Genomic DNA, 19,933 nt, shown 5'->3' with positions numbered 1-19,933 from the left:
CATCCACATCATTATCAACATCATTTATGGGATCATCATCGTCTCGCGGTGGTTGAGGGATAACAATATTTTTGAAGAGCTTGTGAGTTGTGGCTAACTAAAAGTCTTGAGGGTTAAGCATGCTAGAAACATCACTTTTCTTTATTTACTGTCCATAAAATTAGAAATTGAGAAAATAATTCTTCCCAATTATATAGACGTGATCTATCTGTGATTTTTATCATCAAAAGGCTTTGTGTCACAATAAAAAAATACATACTTAATATCAGAACATTTTTATGTTAGTTTTGTTTCAATGTGATCATTTGACTTCAAAAATTACCTATTTGTAATTTCCCAGCTGGGTTAAAAAAACACTTGATAAAAAAAAAATCAACTCATGCAAATAATTATTCAAACACAAATGGATTAACCAACATAAATAAAAATAAAATAGAAACAGAAATGGATGTACTACCAGCATTACAACCACACTTGACATAGAAAAAAAAAACAATACAACCACATACAGTATACAACAAATGGCATATATGTTGAGAGCGGCACGGTTTAAGTGTCGAGATATTTATTTGACCATCATTTTGTGATGAATTACTCCACAGTGATGTTTTTAAATGGGTATGTCTTCAATGAACAAGGAGACGATGTGCTCTTTCAGGAACTCAGGGTGGGTGTAACAATCTTGGTACCTATAGAATACATCGACGACACGGCATAGGTTAAAAATTCGCATCAAAAGAGGGAAAGGACATGAGTGAGGCCTCATTAGCTCTTGGTTCATGTCTTTCCATGCATCAGAAAGCATGATATTTATTCCTTCCACTGCTTGTTCCTTGGAAACACCAAATTGCTTCATATAGCAGTCAATAGCCGTTGCTACATGCTCCCTTTTTCGTTCAAACTGCAAACCATAATATATTTGTCAAATGTATTCAATTTTTTTTTTTGTCACTAAAAATACTTCAAATTAAATTAGGCATAAAGCCCAGCCCATGAGGGGTCCATTACAAAATAGATAATCTGAGGGTTTGTTTAGCCAAAGCATCGGCATCCTCATTGCTCTTCCTAGCAATATGAGAAAAAGAAGTTGAAACAAATGCAGATGATAGAAGGTGGATATCCTTGACGATTCCCAGAAGTTCCTTCCTCTGCTTCTTGTCGTTAATTGCTCCAATGAGCGTTAAGTTGTCGGAGTGAAGCCTGAGATTCGCAATCTCTTGGTTTCCTGCCAAACGGAGTCCCTCTCTGACTGCTAAAGCTTCAGCTATCAGTGGTGAGGCGACGTGATCCTGAAACGATGATCCTCTGGTAATTTCCTTCCCCAAATCATCCCATAATATCCAAGCTAACCCGGCTCTGCAAGAGATTGAGTCCCACGCCGCATCTGTCTTGATCGTTATGATGGTAGAGAGAGGGGGAATTGGCACCATCTCTATATTCGGGCTTGGGCGCAGGTGAGTATGATGTTGATCTAGGTTGGTGGCTTTAGGATTCTTCAGTTGCGCTGCTCCCCATTCTCTAGCTAGAGCTAAACTTCTTGATGCTGTTTCCTCAGGTGAAGATGGTTTGCCTTCGAAGACAAGCAAGTTCCAGTCTTTCCAAATAGTCCAACACACCCAAGGGAATACGTTTGTTGTTACTCCTGTGGGGGGAGACAGATTGATGTACGAAACCGGACCACTGCTGTAGGGAAGGTGTCTGCTGCAGCTATGTGAACTGCTTCTTTAAGAGGTATTCTAGACCAGACTTCCTTTGCAAACGGACACAAGAGGAAAATATGTAAGGGAGATTCAACTTCCTTGCATCTTGGGCATCTCACATCTGTGATGCCTCTTCTCTGCAGATTTTCTCCTAGAGGGATCGCGTCTCGGAGCACCGACCACAGGAACGTCTTTAGCTTGGGGGAACAAGATAAGTTCCACACGTCCTTAATCCAATTAAACTCGTTTGGTGATACTACTTCCCTTTGTCCTCTCGACCCGTTTGCAACTGAATTGTATCCGGATTTTGTTGTGTAGATACCTGAAGGCAGGGGGTGCCAGATGAAACTGTCTTCAGCTCCTACTTGACTTGGTTGTAGACTCAAGATTCTCTCCTTGAACTCAGGAACAAATTTTGCAATTCTCTCCGTATTCCACTTCATATCATCGGTGAGTAGATCCGAGACTCTCATGTCCAGAGCTTCTTCTTGTATAGGTCCGCATATCTTCACTTGCTCATCTAAGGACAGCCATGAGTCGCTCCAAATCTTTGTTGTCATACCATTTCCAATGGCTTTTCCTAAGTTCTCCCGTAACAGGTTTCTTCCTTGTATAATCCCTCTCCATCCATGAGAACAAGTTGCCGGGAGCTCAACAGTCAGGAAGTTCTTTTTATAGCAATACTTGCCACGAAGTACTCTTGCCAGTAAGCTATCAGGTACAGTGATAATCCTCCACGCAATCTTAGCCAGTAGTGCCTGATTAAATAACTGAATGTCTCTGAATCCAAGTCCTCCCTCAGCTTTTGATTTAGTTAGTTTACTCCATGCTACCCAACTCATCTTCCTTTTGTTATCTGATCCATCCCACCAGAACCGTGTGAGAACCGATTGGATCCGCTTATACATACTCATTGGAAGCTCAAAACAAGACATTGGATAGGTTGGGATTGCAGTGAGGACCGCTTTCAACATAGTCAATTTACCGGCCTTGGAGAGGCGTTTTGATGACCAACTCACTGCTCTCTGTCGAATTTTATCCACAATGGTTGTGAAGAGGTCTCTCTTGCGCTTTCCAAAGTTCTCAGGTACTCCCAGGTACTTTCCTTCTCCTCCCTCACTTGAGATTTCTAGAATTCTTTTTACTTCCTTTTTGTTTGCTGGAGGGGTTTGCTTGGCGAAGGTGATCGCTGATTTGTTTTTATTTATTTGTTGCCCTGAAGCTGCTTCATAACTTGTCAGTATCTCTTTTAGTTGTTGGCAGGAAGCTGGAGATGTGGAGCAGAAGAACATTGTATCATCAGCAAATAGCAAGTGGTTTACCCGTGGGCTTCCTCGTGCGACTCTCACTCCCTGTAAGGTTCCTTCTCTTGCTGCCTTTTTACACAAGCCTGATAGAACCTCTCCACATAAAATAAATAGGTAGGGTGAGATAGGATCCCCTTGTCTGATGCCTCTACTTGGTTTGACTAGTCCATACACACTGTCATTGATTAGATAAGAGTAGGAGACTGTAGAAATACACTCCAGAATCCAGCCTATCCATTTACTGTGAAAACCGAGCCTCTCCATGACCTTTGCCACAAAACTCCACTCCAGCCTATCATAAGCTTTAGACATACCAGTCTTCACTGCCATGGAGCATTGTTTTTTAGCAGTAGTTGTTTTAAGATAATGCAACACTTCATGGGTAATCAGAACATTGTCTGTGATCGATCTCCCGGGTATGAATGCTGATTGGTTCTCAGATATGATGGAGCTCAGTACTTTCTTGAGTCTTAGGGATAGCAGCTTTGATACGATCTTGTAATAAATGTTACAGAGCGCTATGGGTCTGAAATCTGCTGCTGTTGTTGCTTCCAGGTTCTTCGGGATCAATCTTACGTACGTATGATTGACTGTCGCAGCAAGGGTTCCTGTCCTGAAGAACTGCTGGATCTCCCGACATATTGCTGGGCCGGTTATCTCCCAGTTTGATTGGAAAAATGCAGCTGAGAATCCATCTGGGCCAGGGGCTTTATCCGGGTGGATGGCGAAGGTAGCATCCTTTATTTCCTTACAGGTTGGGTTCGCAGTTAACATTACGTTCTGTTTTTCAGTAATGCAGGGACTCAGGGCCTCCTCTATAATATGCATTCCATCCGAAGGTGAAGACGTGAAGAGCTTGTTGTAGTAGTCACAGAACACTTTTGAGATTTGCTCCTCTTCGTAACAAGGCAGACCATCATCATCCTCTATAACTGACATCCTGTTTTTTGCCTTTCTTCCTTTTGTAGAGGCGTGGAAGTATCCCGTGTTTGCATCTCCCAATGATAACCATAGCTGCCGGCTTCTCTGCTTCCAGAAGTTCTCCTCCTCCTTGTAAGTGAGCATCAGTTTCTCATTTATCTCTCTAATTAGCGCATCATTTGGGATAGGGTCTGACATCGCCACGTCAAGATCCTCCTTTAACCTTTCTAGAGCTTGTCTACTGTTCTCATAAAAGATTTTACTCCATCTACAGATAGCTTTGCGACATAGAGACAGTTTTTCCTCAACCTGAAGGTGAGAGTTGCTTTCCCATACCTGCTTGACAATCTCTTTGATCTCCTGATTGTCTTTTAGTCTTCTATCAAACCTGAAGATTCCATTCCCCCTCTTTTGTCTAGTGTCCAGGAACGAGATCAGTGGGCGGTGGTCAGAGCCCTCATAGCGCAGGTATTGGCTTCGGAAAGAGGGGAAGATGTCTGACCACTCTGTGTTACAAATGGCTCTGTCTAGTCTACATTGGACCAAGTGAGAGTGTCTTTGTCCTCTCCAAGAAAGGAAACTTCCGCTGTGCCTTAGGTCGAAGAGGTCATGTGTGGATAGGAAGGTTCTAAATGCACTGAAAGTACCCTCCGCTCTGTCAGGTCCTCCACACTTTTCTGAGTTGTCAATAAGTTCGTTGAAATCCCCTGATAGGAACCAAGGAGAAGAGTTGTCCCCTTGTAGCCTAGATAGAGAATCCCATACTATTTGTCTTCTTGACTGATCTGGTTCTCCGTAGACAAAGGTTGAGTGGAAGGAAGCACCTTTAAAGGAGATGTTTGTATCAATGTAGTTCTTAGTAGCTGAATTGACTGTGAGAGCAATGTCACTTTTCCAGATCAGAATGAGGCCCCCACTTCCTGGTACTTCTGGTGGCACCGTAAAATAGTTTTGAGGGTTGAGCCATTGTAGTTGTTGCAGGGTTTTTTCATCTGAGTTTTTTGTTTCCATTAAGAAGATAATGTCGGGTTTGTTTCTCTTGTGTATCTCCTTAAGTCTCTGGACTGTTGCGGAACTCCCCAAACCGCAACAGTTCCAGCATGCTATGACTAAGGAGCCGGGTGTGGAGCAACCCGAAAATCCTCCTTCTCTCTGGTCATTGCAGGGATGAGTTGGATCGCTGGGTTACTCGTCCGAGAGGCACCTTCGATGGCTGTTTTGGTGGAATAGTTCCTATTCTGCACTGCACGGCTTCTTCTAGCAGGTAGATTCCATAGACTTGATAAGTTTCTCTTTTTGGAGCTAGCTCCCCTCAGTATATTTGGGCTACCAGCAGATGATCTTGTGGTTGCAGGTTTCATCCTTCTTCTGCGTGGGGTCTCTCTTCCTTTTTCCTCTATTCTGCGAGTATCTTGGTTGTGAGCTTCAATCATTGCCTCTGAAGGATCGTTTCCCATAATCACTTCATTATGGCTTGGGTGTATCACAGGGAGTGAGCTTGATGCCATGATTGCTGCTACTGTTTCTTCTACTTCCCCACTTGCTTCTCCCTCGATTACTCTCTGACGTCTTGCTGCTGCTTCATTTGGGTCCGTACAGCTGAGGTACTGGTTTGTAGCTTCCTGTATATCCTCTAGAACTTGCTCTGCAGTTTGAGTCTGAGGGCCTGTGGTGTGTGTGATTACAGGGGGGGGGGGGGGGGCTCAGTGCCTTGGGGGTGAAACTGTGTGGTCAGAAGACGGTTCACAGTCTCCTCCATTTCACCTCGTGCATCTCCAGCAAGGACTCTTATGCGTCTTGCCGCCGCTTCAGTTGGGTCCTCACAACTCAGGTACTGTCTCGTATACTCTTGCAGCTGTTCCATGATCTCTTCTCTGGTTTGGTTTTGGAGGTTTACGTCTAGATTCTGTAAAGTTTGCTCTTGTGGAACAGGGGGAGCAGGAGCTTGTCTTGTAGATGTTGGGGTTGATTCCTTTTGTCTTGTATCAAGGCTCTGTTTGACTCTCCACTCCCTTACGTCCCTCTGAGGGAACAAAGGTCCTCTACGGGATGATTCGTAGGGATGATGTCTTCTTTGTTTGGTGTATTGGGGGGAGTAGTACTCTGCTTTGTCTTGAGGCTCATGATGACTCCTTCTAGCGTACATCTGGTGAGGTGAGACTTGTTCCTTCAACGGTGGGGGGTTTCTGGTATGTCGGGTGCTAATTCTTTCTCCATATCTTCTCCCATGGCGGTCCACTCGTTTACCGAAGTCGTTGTGGGAACTATACTTCTCCACGTTTTCACCTATAACCCGTTTGGGCTGATTATCAGATCGATATTCTCCCTTGGTCTCTTTTGGTGGAATATAGCTTTCCACTTCAGGTTCCAGATCTTGACGCTTTTGTTGATTATCTTTTCCTGGCAGAGGAGGGCATACCTCGCTTCTGTGGGAGAGGCAGAAGATGGAGCAGTGATTTTCCAAACACTCATACTCCAGGGTAATCTTACTCTCTTCTCCTGATTCATACTCAATGATATACTCTTTGGTGAGAGGTTTGAGGCCATTTACCAACACTCTAACCCTCGCAGAAGTCTTCGTGAGTTCGTATTTTTCATAGATTCCCAGCTCCTTTCCAATGTTAGAGACCATAGTCTCATGCCATAAATGTAGTGGTAGGCCCTTTATGCGAACCCATAAAGGAATGAGAGAGGGAAACGTCTCTGAGATGATTGGTTCCCATTTCTGAATGATAACCATCCAGTAACCGAAATGGTAGGGTCTGTTATCTAAGACATCTCTCAGGTCTTCTTCCTTCTCAAATCGAAACTGAAAGCAGTTATGGCCTAGATCTGACCCTACGACATCTCCCTGTAAGTTCCATTTCCTTGGGAGAGAGGTAATGAGCGTCCTTATCCTCTGTTCTTGCGGGTTTGTAAGCCTCCCAATCAGTGTTAGTGAGTTATCTTCAATCAGCGCCGAGGTATCCAGAGATGGAGCTCTGATTCTCTTAACCTGAGGTTCAGCGTGGTCAGAGGCTAAACCCTTGCCTTTCTCAGCCGCAGTAAGTCTTCTTGCCATAGCTTATGGTCGGCTTCGAGGTCGTAAAAACTTACTAGGTTTCAGGATTGTTGCTTACAGAACACGGCTAACGTCAACAGAATCTTCGCTTGCAAGGGGTCTTGAAGAATCAAGGACTTGCAGCCAAGGTTCTTCAGTGTAGATTGTAGAAATTTTCTGCTTGGTTGTTGTTTCTTGGAGGATGCTTCTTTTGGCAAACTTTTAGGGTTGATGGGGTTGCGTAGTGGTTTTGATTTGAAAAAACTTTCTAAACAGAGAAAGTTTAGAGAGTTGTCACCATCCTTGGTACCCGTGAAGCCTTTTCCTTGTCAACGCCTGGGGACTCGTGCCTGGGAGAGAAATCTCGACCAGCGCCTATTTCCACCTACGCCTTATGTATTCAATTAATAAACATATATATACAGTTAGGACTATACAAACTCGTTGATTCTGAAATTGACTTATATGTATGTACACTAGTAGAAAGCAACATTCGTTTGAATTTTTAAGAAATTACTTTATTAGTATAAATATACACTACAAGAAAACAGCGTAATTCTGACGGAAAATGAAATCCTCGGAATATTCCGACGAATTTCCGAGAAAATTCTGAGGAAACCCAAAATTGGGTTTCCTCGGCATTTCCTCGGAATATACCGATGAAATACCGAGGAAATCATATTCCTCGGAAAACACCGACGAATATCCGACGATTCAGGGGTTTGTTTTTAGGGTTTCTGTTTCCTCGGAAAAGCCTCGGAATATTCCAGGAAATTCCGAGGAACACTTGTTTTTCCTCGGAATTTCCTCGGAATATTCCGAGGCTTTTCCGAAGAAGTAGGGTTTTTAAACCGAAAACAACGTTTTGCGGTTTGAATAACACTTATATAACCCTTATTAAGTGTCTTAGACTGATTATGAAGTCAAAAAGTTGTTTCTTACCCTATAATAAACACTTTTCCGATTGTATGAACGAAATCCCCACAACATAAGAGAAACACTTATACACTTTAATGAACGGTAAAGGGAATACTTACAATTCGTTTTGAAATTTTGTTATTTCATGGTTTATGATCATCTATACAAAGATTCTTCAATGGTATGCATTGCATTTGTATAAAAAATGATATAGGGCAAAAAAATTTGATGTTTTGAAACCCCAAACATGTGTTCCTCGGAATTTCCTTGGAATATTCCGAAGAAATTCCGAGGAACAATATAAACCAATAGAAATACATGCACAGGATATTCTTTTTCCTCGAATTAATGAAAATATTCCGAGGAAATTCCGACGGATATTTAAGTGGCCGTCGGAATTTTCTCGGAATATTTTCATTTAACCGGGCAAACAAGCCGCCAAATATTTTGCGAAAATTGAAATTGAAAATACCGAGGAAATTCCGACGGATAGTTTCCGTCGGACCCTAGGTTTTATAGACACGAAACACTTCTTCTTCCCCATTTCTCTCTTCTTCCTCCGGCGATCTCTCTCTTCTTCCGGCGATCTCCCCTTTCTCTCGCGACGATCTCTCCGGCGAATCCTCTCTATTCCTACACAAATCATGTAAGGACCCTATCTCACTCTCTTAGGTTCTATTTGTTAGGTTTTTAAGTAGATTTGATGATTTTAGAAGTTTTTTGATAGATTTTTGTTAGGGTGATTGGTTAGGATTGTGATTTGATTGTGTAATAGGTTTAGAATTGTGATTTGGTTGGATAATTTGTTGTGTTGAATTGATTTAGAACTTTTTTATAAATTTTATATTATTTTTGTATTTATAAAATCGATTTTTGATTTTATAAAACGTTTTTTGTATATAAATTCGATTTTTGGATTTATAAAAGATGATTTCATATTTATAAAAATATTTATATTTATTAAAACTAATTTTGTATTTATAAAACATTTTTTTGATTTATAAAAAGTATTTTATTATTTTTTGTATTTATAAAAAATATTTTTAAATATACAAAGCGTTTTTTGTATATAAATTCGATTTTTTGATTTATAAAAGATGATTTCATATTTATAAAAATATTTATATTTATTAAAACTAATTTTGTATTTATAAAACATTTTTTTTATTTATAAACACTATTTTATTATTTTTTGTATTTATAAAAACTATTTTGTATTTATAAAAAGATGATTTCATATCTATAAAAATATTTATATTTATAAAACTAATTTTGTATTTATAAAACATTTTTTTGATTTATAAACACTATTTTATTATTTTTTGTATTTATAAAAACTATTTTGTATTTATAAAAAGATGATTTCATATCTATAAAAAATATTTATATTTATAAAACTAATTTTGTATTTATAAAACAATTTTTTGATTTATAAACACTATTTTATTATTTTTTGTATTTATAAAAACTATTTTGTATTTATAAAAAGATGATTTCATACTGTTTACATTGTAAATGAATGATGAACCTTTTTTGTGCAATTTTATAAAGGAGTAATGGCGACGGCGACAGCGACTCTAGGGTTTTGAGATGAGAGTCGATTCACGAAGATTGGATGTTATTGGATTCACACAAGGAGAAACTAGAGGATTTCTAAAGATCAAGGCAAGCCATGGGAAGAATCAGAAGGAATATGGTTTTGGTTTTCTAATGGAAATTCGAGGATACGAGATCCTTTTGTGCGGTAACAAACGAATCAATTTCGAGGGGATTAATGATTGGTTTCGATGGATTTCCTTGGGATTCTTTGGTTCTCAGATCAGATCAGAAGATGGGAAGAACATGTGGGGCTCAATCAGAGTCAACTTGCCACAATATACAATACATGACTATATGAGGAGGGCGGCATTCTCGTACACAGGTATGTTAAGGAAAGAGGGAGTGGCGGTAAGAGTTTTAACCTGGTGGGATTTGGTTAGGATTTCGTGGATATTGGTTAGAATCTGTCCAGAACAAGCACATGGCTGTTCATATTTAATTGTGATAGATGATTCTAAGGTTTGTAGGCTTCCTGGTAAAGGGATGGAGTGGTTTCATGGAAGGACTTTTACACTCTTTGAGCTTTATAAGGATCTTCTTGCTGGAGAATTAGGTGGTTTAATTTCTTTTAAGAGAAGCGTAGCTATGCTCTTTGGTATTTTGCAGTTGGATTGTGACCTCGATCTCATTAAGTTAAGTGTGTCTGGTGGGAACATACAAATGCGTACCAGATGCGTTCAGTGCTATCGGAGCAAGGAGGTATTAACTTATTGGTACAAGCAGTCATGCCATGGGACTAGACAAATGCAGAGGATACGATCAAGCTTTTTTGGTGTTTGTCTGATCGCTATGGAAACATGGTTCATCCTAACTGTAGTTGACCTGCAAGGAGTGCATCCTAGGGGAGGAAGAAGCTTGAATGAGGTCTCTTTAAACACATTCAAATTTCTCGTAGTGAGGTTTCTCTTACAGCAGCGACGAGAATATTATGGAGCACTCGGGGATGATAATAGAGTTGTGATAATGAGGAATCATGGGAACATTTTTTTGGTGGCATTGGATGAAGGCTTCTTCAATAAGGATGTACGGGGTTCCTGGTGGGGTTTTTTAAAAAAATGGTGCATATTCGCAATGTATTGGTTTTTCTATAAACAGAAAGCGGCCTTTCTTTTAGTTTATGGTTTTTCATTTCAGGGTCTTTTAATAAGCTCTGTGAGCAGTTTATGGTTCAATGTTTTATTCTTTACCTGGTGTTCTAGCTTGGCTCCTCCATTGTATGAGTCAAAGTTCCTCTTTATGATTATTTTGTGGAATAAATTTGGTTTCCTAGGCTTGTGGTATGGGTGGTTCAATGTTCTTTTCTATATCTGGTGTTCAAGCTTGGCTCTTCAGTTGTATGAGTCATTATTAATCTTTATGATTATCTTTTGGAACAATATTGGTTTACATGGCTTCTGGTATGGGGGTTTCATTATTTTTGAGAAGGAACAGATAGGAGATACGTTTAATGGGAGTGTAAAGCCTTTTGGAAATATAGAGGAACAAGTCTCAACTATGGTTTCATCAGACCACAAGAAATTGGGAAGATTGGCCTACATTACGAGATGGAACATGATCGGAATGATTGTTTATGCATGGATATTGTCTTTATACATAACATTCCATTCACACAAGGAGCAAATTTACCTTAGGAATATACAGTTGTGGATTTTGGTGAGGGTTTCGAGAGTTTATGGTTTACTGTTTGAAGACTTTGTCAACATGATGTCTCCACAGGGAAAGATATTAACATGGGAATACTATTTATTTTATTTAATGGCTACTTATACAGCATTTAAGCAAGAAAATTATTTAGAGGAAGCGGGGGGTCGTGGAATTGTTCGATTTTACGAACAAAATGGTGGCCATCAGAATGTTGATCGTAGACGTTGGGGTTTTGGTTTACCTAGTTTTGGCAATTACTTGCGTAGTACGCAACTATGGTGGAAGTGGATTGTTGAGGTTAATATATTAGCGGGTATCATTAAACCTGTATTTACTGGCTCAAAGGAGCAATATAAATATTTTATATATGAATATTTTAAGTTGGAATTGTAGAGGACTAGGGAGTCATTGGACTATAAGTTATCTTCGGGAGATATGGCATCAACATAAACCAGATTTCCTATTTTTATCTGAAACGAAACAGGATTTTGAGTTTGTACAAAGATTCCAATCTCATTTTGGATATGATAGTTTGGTTACTGTAGAGCCAAACGGGAGAAGTGGTGGTTTAGCTCTTTATTACAATAAGGAGTATCAAGTTCAAATCTTATATTCTAGCAATAGAATGATAGATATCGAGGTAGTGGTCAAAGGAAAACAAGTTTTTCTTACTTTTGTTTATGGGGACCCGGTACAAAAGTTAAGAGAACAGGTCTGGGAGAGACTAACTCGGTATGGATTATCACGATCTGAACCATGGTTTATTATTGGAGATCTAAACGAGATTACTGGAAATCATGAAAAGGATGGGGGATCTCTAAGAAGTGCCACTTCCTTCATACCCTTTAACAATATGATAAGGAATAGTGGTCTACTAGAATTTCCGGCCCGCGGTAATAAATGGTCATGGCAAGCAAAGAGAGGTAAAGGAAAAGGAGCAATGACGATCAGATGTCGATTGGATCGGGCTTTGGCTAATGAGGAGTGGCATACACTTTTCCCATGTTCTTACACAGAATATTTGAGGATGGTGGGCTCTGATCATCGCCCTGTGATAGCTTTTTTGGAGGATAAGGTATTAAGGAAAAAAAGGGGTCAGTTCAGGTTTGATAAAAGATGGATCGGACATGAGGAACTTATGGAATCAATTGCGGCAGGATGGACAGGAAATCAGGAAGGACAACTGGAGGATTTTGTTACAAAAATTAATAATTGTCGTCATGAAATTTCATCATGGCGAAAGGATAATCAACTATACGGGAAGGACAAAATTAAAGATCTTCAACATGCACTTGAGGAGGTCCAGTCAGATAATAGTAGATCACAAGAGGACATCCTTGAGGTGTCCAGAAAGTTACAAGAGGCGTATAAGGATGAAGAGGAATATTGGCATCAGAAAAGCCGGAATATGTGGCATTCCTCTGGAGATCTCAATACCAAATTTTACCATGCTCTAACAAAGCAGCGTAGGGTCCGTAATAAAATAGTGGGACTCCATGATGACTTAGGTAACTGGATTACGGAGGAAAATGGGATTGAGAAGGTGGCGGTGGATTATTTTGATGGTCTTTTCAGTACTACAAACCCAACGGACTTTGATAATTTTCTGGATGAGATAATACCGTCTATTTCCCCCCCAAATGAATCAGATGCTATTGAGAACAGCAACAGAGGAAGAGGTTCGCCAAGCTCTATTCATGATGCACCCAGAGAAAGCGCCAGGTCCAGATGGAATGACAGCCATGTTTTTTCAGCATTCCTGACATATTATTAAAAAGGACGTGGTCGAGATGGTGAATAATTTCTTGGTTACAGGCAACTTAGATCCACGGTTAAATATTACTAATATTTGTATGATTCCAAAAGTAGAGAGGCCTACAAGGATGATGGAACTACGGCCGATAAGTCTATGCAATGTGGGTTACAAGATTATATCGAAAGTGCTGTGTCAACGACTGAAAATTTGCCTCCCCCGATTAATTTCGGAGACACAATCGGCTTTTGTTGCAGGAAGGTTAATTTCGGATAATATTCTTATAGCGCAGGAAATGTTTCATGGTCTGAGAACAAATAAGTCATGTCAAAATAAGTTTATGGCCATTAAAACGGATATGAGCAAGGCGTATGATAGGATAGAGTGGAGTTTTATTGAGGCCCTTCTTAACAAAATGGGGTTTGATCCTCGCTGGATCACTCTAATGGTGGAATGTATTTCTTCGGTTCAATATAGGGTCCTCCTCAACGGCCAGCCGCGAGGCCTTATAATTCCCCAGTGAGGTCTACGTCAAGGAGATCCATTGTCTCCTTATTTATTTATTATGTGTACTGAGGCTTTAATTGTGAATATCAAGAAGACGGAGAGGGTGAAACAATTAACCGGTATGAAGGTAGCGAGAGCTTGTCCGGCAATCTCTCATTTGTTATTTGCCGATGATAGCCTTTTCTTTTGTAAGGCAAATAGAGAAGAATGTCAAACTATTCTCAGGATTTTAAAAGAGTACGAGGCTGTTTCAGGGCAACAAATTAATTTTCAGAAATCCTCAATTCAATTTGGACACAAGATTGAAGAGTCCAGTCGGCAAGAGTTGAGAGATATTCTGGGTATTCAGAATTTAGGAGGAATGGGATCTTATCTAGGGTTACCCGAAAGCCTTGGGGGATCTAAGGTCCAAGTGTTTGGGTTTGTTCAAGAACGCTTGAATAATGGGGTAAATGGATGGACTTTTAGATATTTTACTAAAGGTGGAAAGGAGGTGATCATTAAGTCGGTGGTTACGGCTCTGCCAAATCATGTCATGTTTGTTTATCGATTACCAAAAGCTACAGTTAAAAAACTAACAAGTGCAGTAGCTCAATTTTGGTGGAGTCCAGGAGGGAGCACAAAAGGCTTGCATTGGAAATCATGGGATAAGTTATGTCTCCCTAAAGACAGTGGTGGTTTAGGTTTTAAGGATCTTATGGATTTTAACACGGCGATGCTTGGAAAGCAATTGTGGAGGCTGATTGAGAAGCCAAACACTCTTTTCTCTAGAATCTTTAAAGGACGGTACTATAGGAATGCTTCACCCCTTGAACCGATCCGATATTACTCCCCGTCATATGGCTGGAGAAGTATGATCTCTGCTAGATCTCTGGTTTGTAAAGGACTAATTAAAAGGGTGGGAACAGGTTCATCTATTTCGGTATGGAATGATCCTTGGATCCCAGCCACTCGCCCGAGACCAGCAAACAAAAATTTTCACAACAGTTACCCGGATCTCACAGTGGATTCCCTCATTAATTTGGAATCCCGAACTTGGAATCTTGAGGCAATTAAGGCTTTGGTGGATCCTCATGATGCACAAATTATTGAAAGTATTCCATTAAGTAAACATCAGATGGAAGATAGGAATGGATGGCATTTCACTAATAATGGAAAATATTCGGTCAAATCAGGGTATCAAGTGGAACGGGTCTATCCTGACAAGGAAAAACCACCAGAATTTTATGGACCCACAGTGGATACGTTAAAAGCTTTCTGTTGGGAAGTGCGGTGCCCGCCGAAGTTAAAGCATTTTTTATGGCAACTCCTTTCAGGTTGTATAGCGGTAATGAAGAATCTTCGGGGGAGAGGACTACAAGGGGATATTTGTTGTTCTAGATGCGGAGACCCGGAGGAATCAATAAATCATGTGTTTTTTGAATGCCCTCCAGCACGTCAAGTGTGGGCATTATCTAAAATACCATCGAATCCAAATTCTTTTCCTACTTGTTCGTTTTTTGGTAACATGGATCATCTTTTTTGGAGAGTTACTCCAAAGATGGATGACCACCAATTCGCATGGATATTATGGTATATATAGAAAGGTCGGAACAATAAAGTTTATAGTAATCTGGATATTGATCCAAGGGAAACACTTAGATTAGCAGAAGTAGAATCGACACTTTGGGCTGAAGCACAGGTAATCACTGATCAAAGAAGGGAGAGGCAAGTGCAGACCATACCTATATTAGAAACTACAGGACGATGGTGTTTTATAGATGGTTCGTGGAAAGAGAAGGAACTATTTTCGGGACAAGGATGGTATAGTACCTTACCGGGTTTTGATGGTTTATTGGGAGCAAGGAATGTAAGGGCGTGTCTATCACATCTTCACTCGGAGGTGGAGGCGTTGATTTGGGCAATGGAATGTATGAAAAACTTACGACAATTTCAGGTTACGTTTGCAACGGATTGTTCTCAATTGGTGAAGATGGTTTCGGAACCAGAAGAATGGCCAGCATTTGAAAGCTACCTGGAAGATATCAAGCTTTTATGAAGAAGCTTCATCAACTCAGACGTCGTCCATGTACCCCGAACGGAGAACCTAAGGGCGGATAGCTTGGCACGTTGTGCTAGGAAACAACCGTCTTTCGTCGTTCATATGGATGCAGAGTTGCCGATTTGGTTTACAGAGTCAATATGAGTCTGTGAATGTGTTGCTGTCAAAAAAAAAAAAAAAGATGATTTCATATTTATAAAAATATTTATATTTATTAAAACTAATTTTGTATTTATAAAACATTTTTTTATTTATAAAAACTATTTTATTATTTTTTGTATTTTAAATATGTTTTCTATTTCAATTTTAATTTTATATTTTCGAATTTCAATTTAAAAAAATAAATTTATAATTTTTTTTTTAATTTTGGAAATATTCCGAGGAAGTGTATCCCTCGGGATATTCTGACGACATCTTCCTCGGAATATTCCGAGGACTTTCCGACGAACTGGTGGTCCTCGGAGTTTCTTCGGAAATTCATTAATTTCCTCAGGATTTCGTCGGAAATTTCCGAGGGATTTCCGAGGAAACATGAATTTCCGAAGAGTTATTTCCGAGGACTTGTTTTGTCGGTATGTCATCGGAATAACGTTATTCCGACGACATACCGACGATTTTTTCCCTTGGTATGCCGCTGTTTTCTTGTAGTGATATTTTTCTAAAGAGAAAAGAAATATCGGATTTTGCGAATAGTATAAATACATATGTAAGGATTGTAAACTTATCATTCACATAATTAATATACAAACCTTAAACATGTATTTGATTCGATTGGTTTTGCTTCATTTGCTTCCTTATAACTTAATTCGCGTTTGGTCATTGACAAAATTCAAATAATAAAATATTAATTGCTCACCTCGTAGCTAGAAATGTCATCTGTGAATCGACTGATTTTCTCTGAAGCTACCCTAATTTTAGGGTTTGAGCTTAACCATTCAAAAGCATCAAGATTTGCGACATCTCCCATTCCTGCGAAGGTCATTGCAATCAAGGGATAGTAACCGGAACTCACTATCGCATTCTCTTTATACTCGTCAAATGTAGCAGTGTACTCTTCTTTCAACCACTTTGCCTCTTGCATATATCCATTCGCCGTTGTCTTCAACTGATTGTAAGTAATTCATCAGGTCTGAATATATATATATATATATATATATATAAAACAAAATGATATTGAAGGTTGATTCTTGTGGTCTTAACTGATTTCTTAAGATGAAAGCCACAACCTGACCTTCCTTCGTTCTCAAATTCCTCATCAAGTTTTTCATAGAAATCTACCATGATACGGTACACGTACTTCATGCTCTCAGGTATCATGTTAGGCGGAGCGGGAAGCCACCTATTAAAGCCAACCATATCGTATTAATCATAGCCATAAAGAAAATTAAAATTCTACAGTACATGGTTTATTGTATTTTAATTTTTGTTTTGCAAATGGAGTACTTTTCTATTGCATCTGAGAAAATCTCAAGTTCCTCCATTGTGCCATAGGCATCATACGTATCATCAAGCATTGTGAATATGATTAGTGCAACAGCTGTTTTAACTCGTGCTTGAGAATATTGAGGCTCGAAATATGCCCCAATTGACCACAAGTACGCCTCTGCTACTCTATGCCTTGTGTATGTTACTTTAGATTTAATTTCCATTTCTTCGTACCACCTGAATTGTAATGGTAAAAAAAAGATCAACTTCATGTCACATACTACTTACATGCGTTGAGTAGCTCATATAGTTACCTTGTTACGCAAGCAAGCTCTGTGCGGTGCAATATTTGGAGCATATTGAAATCTATCTTTGCAAACTCAAGTAAAACTGCGTCACGCTTCTCTTCTGCCTCGTAGTATGATATATATTTCCTCGTTTCTATCCTTGAGATGCCTCTGTGGTAAGGATGCTTTAGAGCATTTTTGATGCGTACTGCAAGATGCTGGGGGATAGATTGAAAAGAAATCTCTTTTAAGTGACAGCTTGAAAAAGCAAGAGCTTGGTCGATGATATCTTCTCCATGAGTGTTCCATTGTGAAGCTTCATACAAGCTTAATATACCGCTTGTATCTGCCACTAAGTGTTCTTTAAACTTCCCATCCTCGCTCTTGAACTTCTCAAACACATCTTGAGAGTATACATTTTAATTGGTTTAAATGAAAATAATCAAAAGTTGGCAGTGTTCTTCATTTATATATTTTTATCTGAAACATATATATTAAAAAATTAAAATAATTACCAGCAGAAAGTTTGAATCCGAATTGCCTGAAAACTTGGAAAAGCAACCCAACAGTATACAAATCGCACTCATCATGCCGTATCAACCGATTAAAATCAAGACTATCAAATGAATTTCCCAACTGCTCTATGATGTCTATCTCAAAGTGATAGGAGACACCAAGGCGAGATAGAGAGTCGATGAACTTGATGTTCTCTATGGGATTCACTTTTGAAGCCATAAACGATTCCTTCACAGCCTCCTTTAGAGTCCTATGCTTTTCTTTTGACGTATCAGTACTTCCCTATACGGAAATGGAGGAATGTGAATGCATGAGTGAATCAACTGAAAAAAATCACAATAGGCTGAGGATGCCAATGCATGTTATAAAATGCAATGCTTAAAGTGAATAATATGAAAGAATATACGTACAAGCTCAGATTTTGAGAAATGAGTTAAGAGATCTTCCCAGATGTTTGCGGAATAATCAGCTAGCGGACGGTGGACTTCACTCTCCATGCTCATGTTTACGCTAGCAATTACTTGTGTTTTTAGAATGCTTTACCAAAACGAGTGAGCTCTATATATATATATATATATATATATATATATATATTAGAAACTCGAGGGAAGTTGTAATACATTATACATGGATGAATTTTTTTATATATTGATTAGATATAAAATTAATATTTAAATGATAGACTAAACTTATTTTATTTTCATAAATATAAAATTAACCAATAAACATTTATTCAAAAATAAAATAGTTAACATATTTTAAACTTTTATATCTACCACTACATTATATTTTATCTAAATTAACTAATTTTCAAACAAAATTAAAATTTTGTTAAAAATAGTTTTGCGTTTTAACGTTTTTAAAATGTGACAAGAAGAATAAAAACATTAAAAGAAGGTATTCGTTCACGATTAGGCATGGTTAATAATGCTCCACCAAAGAAACGAATAGTGAATCCATTTTGGCTTTTAGGATAGTCGACAATAACATTAGTCCGTTTTAATGAATTTAGTTAATTGTTAGGAAGATTAACTAATTTGTGTTTCCTTAATTGTTAAGAAGATTCTAAAAACACCTTTCAACTTTTTTCAGCTAGTCGGTAGACTTGCAACAAACAAACAAAATAGGGCTAAGCAAATCATTTCCATTGTTTACATTGGTAATCTGGATCCAGACGAAGTAGCCAACTAGTTCTCCATTCAGAGCAACAGATTAGAAAGGTGAGGTAACACAAACTTTGATCCAATTTATGAAAATTGATGGCAGCTTAAATTCGAAAATTTGAAAATTCAGTCATTTCCATTTTCAACCGAATTAACACAATCATTAGTCATTTCCATTTCCATTGAAAATCCAATATAACACAATCATTTCCATTGTTTAACATTTTACATTGTCAACCGAATTATATATAGCTAAAACATCAAAAAATCCAACCTTGAAAAGAAACATATCTGAAGTTCGAAAATTTGATAGGTTGCTTTTTTTTTTTTTGACATCGAAATAGAATCTAAAAACTACTCTGCAGCCGTTAGACTAGCTTCCGGGGCTAACCATATGGGCGCAAAGACACTAACTGAGGGGTTTAGCTTGCGTAGTCGGCCACCTTTGGCGAGTATGTCCGCACATGCATTCTGTGATCTTGGGATAGCAGATATAGAGAAGCTTAAGAAATCAGAGGATAAAGCTTTAATCTCATCTATCTCCGGCGCTAAGGCTACCCACTCCATATCGGTTAGTATGATCTTCACAAGTTGTTCGCAATCCGACAGAATTTAGATCTCTCTTCTCCCGCTTTTAAGAATCTCCTGCATCGCCCAGATTATGCCTTCGGCTTTCGCATGTAGAGGAGAAGCTGAGCTGATGTTGCCCCTGGACCCGAACATGATAGATCTTCCATCGTCTATTAGTACAAACCCGAGACCTGTAGCCCCCTGCTCTTCGATCCAAGATGCGTCAACCTGGCATTTCCACCTCCCTGCTTCAATTTCCTGTCTCGACTGATCACCACCTACTGGCAGATCGTCTCCCCCAATATCCAAAATCTCTGTTGCCATTTGAGCTAAACGCAAGCTCTCGGCTTCCTTTATCGCCAATTGGATCGTATCCATCGGAGATGTGTCTTTGTTATTAAAAACCTTATCATTCCTTGCTTTCCATATGTACCATATTATCCACGGGAATACCTCTACTTGCTGCGCACTCACTCCTCGAGTTGTGGCTCTGAAAAGTAGGTAATCAAAGTTAGCGTATAGAGAACTACTCGGGAAATACC

The 19,933-nt window shown here is 39.1% G+C and overlaps 1 protein-coding gene across 1 annotated transcript; it reads right to left on the bottom strand.

Annotated features, from left to right (window-relative positions):
- Positions 1-357: 357 nt before the first annotated feature.
- LOC106352011 (alpha-humulene/(-)-(E)-beta-caryophyllene synthase) lies at positions 358-18,183 on the bottom strand. Its single transcript, XM_022688262.2, has 7 exons — positions 18,069-18,183; positions 17,658-17,940; positions 17,170-17,545; positions 16,874-17,092; positions 16,631-16,769; positions 16,287-16,535; positions 358-901 (listed from the first exon to the last, which is right to left on the bottom strand). The coding sequence occupies exons 1-7, from the start codon at positions 18,159-18,161 to the stop codon at positions 611-613; spliced, it is 1,650 nt and encodes a 549-aa protein (XP_022543983.2). The 5' UTR covers positions 18,162-18,183; the 3' UTR covers positions 358-610.
- Positions 18,184-19,933: the final 1,750 nt, after the last annotated feature.

The sequence above is a fragment of the Brassica napus genome, chromosome A6 (assembly GCF_020379485.1).
Source record: "Brassica napus cultivar Da-Ae chromosome A6, Da-Ae, whole genome shotgun sequence".
In the NCBI taxonomy this organism is placed as follows: Eukaryota; Viridiplantae; Streptophyta; class Magnoliopsida; order Brassicales; family Brassicaceae; genus Brassica; species Brassica napus.
Note: the sequence above shows the minus strand (reverse complement) of the source record. Positions and strands in the feature narration are given on the sequence as shown.

What these genes read in the sequence shown, in the direction of transcription:
- LOC106352011 (XM_022688262.2), bottom strand. Translation starts at nt 18,161, where the DNA reads ATGAGCATGGAGAGTGAAGTCCACCGTCCGCTAGCTGATTATTCCGCA. An exon ending in ATTTCTCAAAATCTGAGCTT is followed by an intron (nt 17,941 to 18,068) that starts GTACGTATATTC and finishes ATTTCCGTATAG; the next exon opens with GGAAGTACTGATACGTCAAA. An exon ending in GAGCTTGCTTGCGTAACAAG is followed by an intron (nt 17,093 to 17,169) that starts GTAACTATATGA and finishes ATTACAATTCAG; the next exon opens with GTGGTACGAAGAAATGGAAA.